This window comes from Phascolarctos cinereus, unplaced genomic scaffold (genome assembly GCF_003287225.1).
Source record: "Phascolarctos cinereus isolate Bilbo 61053 unplaced genomic scaffold, phaCin_HiC Scaffold_3;HRSCAF=262, whole genome shotgun sequence".
Lineage (NCBI taxonomy): Eukaryota > Metazoa > Chordata > Mammalia > Diprotodontia > Phascolarctidae > Phascolarctos > Phascolarctos cinereus.
In genome coordinates this window covers 172,293,604-172,300,260 of record NW_027555736.1, presented here as the reverse complement: position 1 = coordinate 172,300,260, position 6,657 = coordinate 172,293,604, and the positions used below count along the sequence as shown (strand labels likewise).

At 36.8% G+C, this 6,657-nt stretch overlaps 1 gene segment (V, D, J or C); it reads left to right on the top strand.

Annotated features, from left to right (window-relative positions):
* The first annotated feature begins 2,579 nt into the window (after positions 1-2,579).
* LOC110206714 (T cell receptor alpha variable 18-like) lies at positions 2,580-3,128 on the top strand. The segment is given in 2 exon segments: positions 2,580-2,640; positions 2,791-3,128. Coding segments are annotated over 2 exon segments (399 nt in total).
* The last annotated feature ends 3,529 nt before the right edge of the window (positions 3,129-6,657 follow it).

The window sequence follows — 6,657 nt, the reverse complement described above, 5'->3', positions numbered from 1 at the left end:
TAGAACCAGAGATCAAAGTACAAATCCACCAATCATCTCCTGAAAGGAACCCCCAAAAGGAAAACTCACAGAACATTTCAGCCAGAATCCAAATTTCCCACATAAAAAATATACCTTGCAGACCTCTAAAAAAACCCAATTCAAGTATAAAGAAATTCTGTCAGGATCATGCAAGATCTTCTTTAAATGAAAGGTGATCTTGGAATACAATATTTTTAAAGGCAAAAGCTATAGGCTTGAAACAAAAAAATAACTTACCCTGAAAAGCAGAATATAATCCTAGAGAATTAAAAAAAAAACGAAACAGACCTTTACTGGAAGAGCAGATTTTCAAAGATTTCTGATGAAAATGACAAAACTGAATAAGGAACTTTAAAATACAAACACAAGAGTCCAGAGAAAACTAGAAAGGTAAATTTCTTTGAGAACTTGGAAGGAGTTGTACGATAGTGTGGTGCTGAAATTCTAATAGGGAAGATGAAATAAGTGTCTCTTCAAAACCTTAATATCTTCAAAGAGCACTGAGGGAGTTGAATAAGAAAGAAGACCTGGGAGTGGATTGTTTCTGTTATGAGGACTTTAAGAGTGGGGAAAAGAAGAGAAAGAAAAGTGAGTACATTAGTATAGAAAGCAGGAAGAAGAAGTTGGGATCTGCTGTTCCTCACAATTGAGTATGTAAGAATAAGAGGAGATAAACAGAAGAAAATGTGGAAGAGTGTACGTCACACAAACTATTTTCAGAAATAAACAAAAGGGGTTTGAACACCCACAGTTTGGTGTAGAAATACATCCAACTTAGGGCAGCTAGGTGGTGCAGTGGATAGAGCTCTGGCCTTGGAGTCAGGAGGACCTGAGTTCAAATCTGACCTCAGATACTTGACACTTATTAGCTGTGTGACCTTGGACAAGTCATTTAACCTTGATTGTCCCACCAAAAAAAAATACATCAAACTGAACAGAAAAACAAGCAAGGATGGGCATGGGGCATTGTTCAAAGAGAAGCTAATACTAGGGAGAGAACAGCTGCAAGCAAAACAAATTTCTAGATTCTAAAAGGAAAATTATATAAAAGGAGAAATAAAAGGAAAAAAAAGTCCCTTCTAAGAGAGTGGCTTAGAATGTCTCTTAGACATTTGGGGAGTGCCTGAACAAACTATATTATATTGACATAAGGTAATATTGTTCCATAAAAAATGAAGAAAGAACTTCAGGAAATCTTGGTTACTACAAACTGATGCAGAATAAAGTGAGCAGAAACAGAAGAATATTTCATACAAGCAGAGCAATGTGGTAAAGAGAAAAAAATGGAAAGATTTAAGAATTCTGGTCAAATTATTTTTGAGGAAATGAGGCCATATGCACATGACAGAAAGTGGAGGCATGTGAGGTAGTCAAAAGAGCACACATTTGAAATCAGATGCCATGTGTCCAAATCCTGAGTCTGTTATTTTTTACCTGTATGATCTCAGGCAAGTCACCTCACATTTCTGGGACACTCTTCTTTATAAAAGGAAAGGTTTGCATTGCCTAATATCTAAGTCTCCTTCTTGCACTAATTATTAAGATCTATGATAGCACAGAACAGGACAGGAGAAGTCATGAAAGCAAATGTCAAAAAAAAAAAGATAATGGTTAAGTGAGACACACTGATAAGTAAGTAGACCAGTTCCCAATCTCTGTTCAATTTCTTCCCTTCCCATTCATCCTGATCATGTCCTTTCTGCTGGCCTTCCTTTGACCTCTAGTACCGCTGTCCTACACTCTTAAATTTCTTCCTTCCCCATTCTCTTCAGTTTGCATACTTCACATTCCACATGTCAGCTATTGTCTGTAACATCAGGGCAAGACCACATAGTTACTGTGCTAGAGAATCCAAATGGATGTGGACCATGTGCCCTACAACTCCCTTACATGGACATCAGATTGAGTGCATGGAAAAAAAGATATTTAAGGGAAAAAAGGTGTTCCAGAACTCAAGCTCAAAAGACACAAAACAGGCAGAAAATGATAGCAAATCTGAAGAAAGAAGAGATAATAAAATGTAAGTGGAGGCAATCACCAAACCACTATGGGGGAAAGAGCTAAATTTGAGAATCTTCTTTCAAGAAAGACTAGGGAACATACTCTTTCTACAAATCAGACCCAAGGCCTGATGTGGCACTTAGAAAAGTGGGTCAATGGTGATGCTTTTGTCATCACCCCCAGTAACCACTCTACCTAATTGGAAATGAGGCCAGATAGTTGAGAGTGATGACACGTATTGTGAGGAATATTCCATAGCCTTTCTTACACTCAACCACAAGGGAGCGCTATTTAACAATACAAAAACCAACACAAAACCCATCAACTGTGGTTTTAATGTGATGTTATCTCCACTCACTTCTGATTTTCTCTTCTTTTCTCCAAACTGAAGACCCAGAGGGAGCCTGATATCGTAGATTAGAAAGACAACCTTAGAACCAAAAAGAATGTTTGTTTAAAATTAGGATCAAGAGTAGCATCTACTTCCCGTATCCTGGTAGAAGAAGACTTGGAACAGGACTGGATCTGGGAAAGGAAGTGCTGACATCTGCTTCCCCATGACTGGACCACCCATGATCTCTGCTCCTGCTTCAGTGATTGGGATCCTCTTACTCTTTGGTGAGGACAATGTCCCTGATCAATTCAATGTCTATATTTTTCAGCTTAGTAGGATCTTTAACTTCTCTCTCTCTCTCTCTCTCTCTCTCTCTCTCTCTCTCTCTCTCTTTCTCTCATACATACAGTGTAACCAATGTATTTGTTTTTCAGGAGGCACATATGGAGATTCAGTGACCCAGCCAGAAGGACACATCACCCTCCCTGAGGGAGCTCTACTCACACTGAACTGTTCCTATCAAGCTAGTGTAACACCTTATCTCTTCTGGTATGTCCAGTATCCCAATGAAGCTCCCAAGCTCCTCCTGAGAGAGACATCAGGAAAAGACCAGGAGAAAGACAACAATGGATTTTGGGCCAAAAATATTAAGGAAAAATCTTTCTTCTACCTGGAGAAAACTTCAGTCCAAATGGGAGATTCTGCTGTGTACTATTGTGCTCTGAGTGACACAGTGATGGGGACTGCAGGGGGAGCTGAACACAAACCCTGAGTGGCATAGGAGTGATCTTGAGTCTGGCCAGCCTTGGGAGGGGAGTTTTATTCTCTTTCCAAACAAACCCTACTGTGGGGACATGCCCTTGAATAGATGAACTCTGTGGGCCCACAGCTGGTGGTGTCATTGAAACTACAAAACAAAGGAGTGAAAGTCTATGGAATATACTAAGCCTCCATCTCTGGAACAGTTCCTACTCTCAGGCATGGACAATTATTCTCTTGCTCTGGTTCTGGGTGTTCATATTTAGGAGTCACTCATGAGAAATACGTTCATTCTTCTTCATAAGCTATAGCATTTTAATTTGAAATTATAATCAATGTAGGTGGAAATAATTCACTAGTAGCCAAGTAAAATCACAGGAAATTGAGACTTATTGACTATTAGAGCTGAAACAGCCCATGAAATCCTTGCAGATAAGGAAAGTGAAGAGGGTACCAAGTCAGGCAGAAGTCACAGCAACATCGAATTTTAAAGTTGGAGAGGACTATAGTGGCCTAAGCTGTGCAATACATTCAATAAATGGTTATCCAACATTTGTTCGTCAAACAACAATGAGTGGGAACCTATCATCTCTTGAGGCATCTTATTTCTCTTTGGGAAGTTCTAGTTGTTAAAAATAGGTTTTTTCCCCTGTTATTAACCCTCAATTTGCCTCTATATAAATTCTACCCAGGCAGTTAGGTCATGCACCAAATAGAGCATTGGGTTTAGAATCAGGAAGACTATTCATTAGTTCAAATCCAACCTCAGACACTTACTAGCTGTGTGACCTTAGGCAAGTCCCTTAACCCTGTTTGCCTCAGTTTCTCATCTGTTAAATGAGCTGGAGAAGTAATTGGCAAACCACTCTGGTATCTCTGACAGGAAAACTTTAAATGGGGTCATTAAAAGTCAGACCCTTCAGAGAAACAATAACAAATTCTACCTGGTACTCTTGGTTCTGCCCTTGGGGTCAAACAGAAAAGTCTAATTTTCATAGCTTTTCAAATAATTGAAACCATATATCACATCGCTATTGAGTCTTCTCTTGTCCAGGCTAAATATTTCATACTTCCTTCAACTGACAGTCAAAAGGTCTTTTGTCATCCTGTTTGCCCTCCTCATTACACTTTAAAGCTAATCAATGTACTTACTACTATAACACAGAGAACTGAATAAAATACTACCGATCAGGTCTGAATAAGATAGATTACAGAGGGACTATCACTTCCTTGTTCCTGGAAACTATTTATCTTTCAATACATTCCAATATCACATGACCTTTTTAGCTTCTGCCTCATAGTGCTGAACAAGAGTGTGCTAGAGCCAGCTTGAACCAAATTGCAAGAGTAGACTATTAAGTTTTTAGTATTGACATTTACATCTTGAGAATTGACAAACTATAAATCAGGATTTCATTTAGCATTTTAGATAGACAAATATAGAAACTTAAGAAAATGATGGAGAATATGTTAATAATACAGATTAAATTATTAAACCTAAAACTATATTGGGGTTCCCTTTTTTTAAGAGCCAGTTGTCAAATATCTACCAGCATATTCCTGCTGCTGACCCAGATTGAGTGTGCAGTAAATTAAAATTTCTAGGTCTTCATCAGATAAATTTCCAACCATCATGTCTCTCCCATTCCATACTAATAAAATTGAATTTTTGAGCCCAAGTGTAAAACTTTATATTTATACCTATTGAATTTCCTCTTTTGGATTCAACTCAATGTTCTAATCTATCGAAATAATTTTTCATCCTGGATTCCAGTTTGCTAACTATCCCTCCCAGTTTTCTCCAATCTGAAATTTTAGTGAGGATGCCATCTATAACTTTATCCAAGTGATTAATGAAAAAAGTTTTTAATGGCCAAATACAGATCTCTGAGGTATCCCAGTGAAGACCTCTCACCAAATTTATAATGCACAATTTTACAACTATTTTTTGAGCCTGATAATTCAACTAGCTCTAAATCCAAATATTATATAGTTCACATTTCTCCATCTTTTCTACAAGAATTTTAAGAGATTCTTCATCAAAAGATATGCAAAATTTAGGTACTCCATACCTAACAACCCCAACTACCAGTTTAGGTACCCCACCAAATAATGAAATAAGGTTATCTTTCCATGATCCATATTTGGTGATGTCATAATGACTTTTAGACTCATTACTTTTGTTGCTAAATATTCACTGACCATCTCTTTTAAAACTGATTCTAGAATTTCTTCAAGAATGTAAGTCAAGCTCCCTGTCAAACTCTAGTTTTCAGATGGTGTTCTCTTTCCTTGAGAATTGGAACAATAATCTAGTACTGGCTAAAAAAATAGTGGCAGATCAGTGGAATAGATTAGGTATACAATGCACAATACTAAATTACCAAAGATCTAGTGTTTAATAAATGTAAAGATCCAAGTTTGTGACTATCTGACAAAAAATGCTGGGAAAATTAGACAGCAGTTTGGTGGAAGCTGGGTATAGACCTGCATTTCAGACCATGTACTGAGATAAGATCAAAATGAGTAAATGATTTAGACATAAAGGGTGATAGCATAAGCAAATTAGGGGAATGTGGAATATCTTACCCATCAGATCTATAAATGAGGGAAAAGTTTATGATCAAACAAGAGATAGAGAGCATTACAGGATGTAAAATAGGTAATTTTGATTGCATTAAATAGTTTTTGTACAAGCAAAACCAACTCACTCAAGATTAGAAGAAAAGCAGAAAACTGTGTGTGTGGGTGAGACGGGGGAGTTACAACAAATTTCTCTAATAAAGGCCTCATTTATCAAATATATAGAGAACTGAGTCAAATTTATAAGCATATTAGTCATTCTCCAATTGATGAAAACAAATAGCCAGTTTTCAGAAAAAGAAATTAAAGGTATCTACAGTTGTGAAAAAAAATGCTTTAAATCATTATTGATCAGAGAAATGCAAATTAAAACAACTTTGAGATATCATCTCCCATCTATCAGATTGGCTAAAATGATAGAAGGGGAAAATGATAAATATTAGGATACTAATATACTGTTGGTGGAGTTGTAAACCAATCCAACCATTCTGGAGAGCAATCTGGAACAATGCCCAAATGGTTATAAAGCTGTGCATGCGATTTGACCCAGCAATACCACTACTAGGTCTGTATTCCAAAGAGATCAAAGAAAATTTACAAAAATATTTATAGCATCTCTTTTTGTGATGGCAAAGAATTGGGTATTGAGGGGATGTCCATCAATCAGGGAATGACTGAAGAAGTTGTAGTATATGATTGTGATGGAATGCTGTTATGCTATAAGAAATGATGAGCAGGATGCTTTCAGAAAAACTTGGAAAGGCTAAATGAACTGATGCAAAGTAAAGTGAATAACTTAGCTATTCTTAGCAATATGGCAATCTAAGATAATTCTGAAGGACTTATGATGTAAAACATCATCCACTTCTAAAGAACTGATGGAGTCTGAATACAGATTGAAATATACTTTTTAAAAAACTTTATTTTTCTTGGTCTTTTTGGCTTTGTTTTCTTTCACA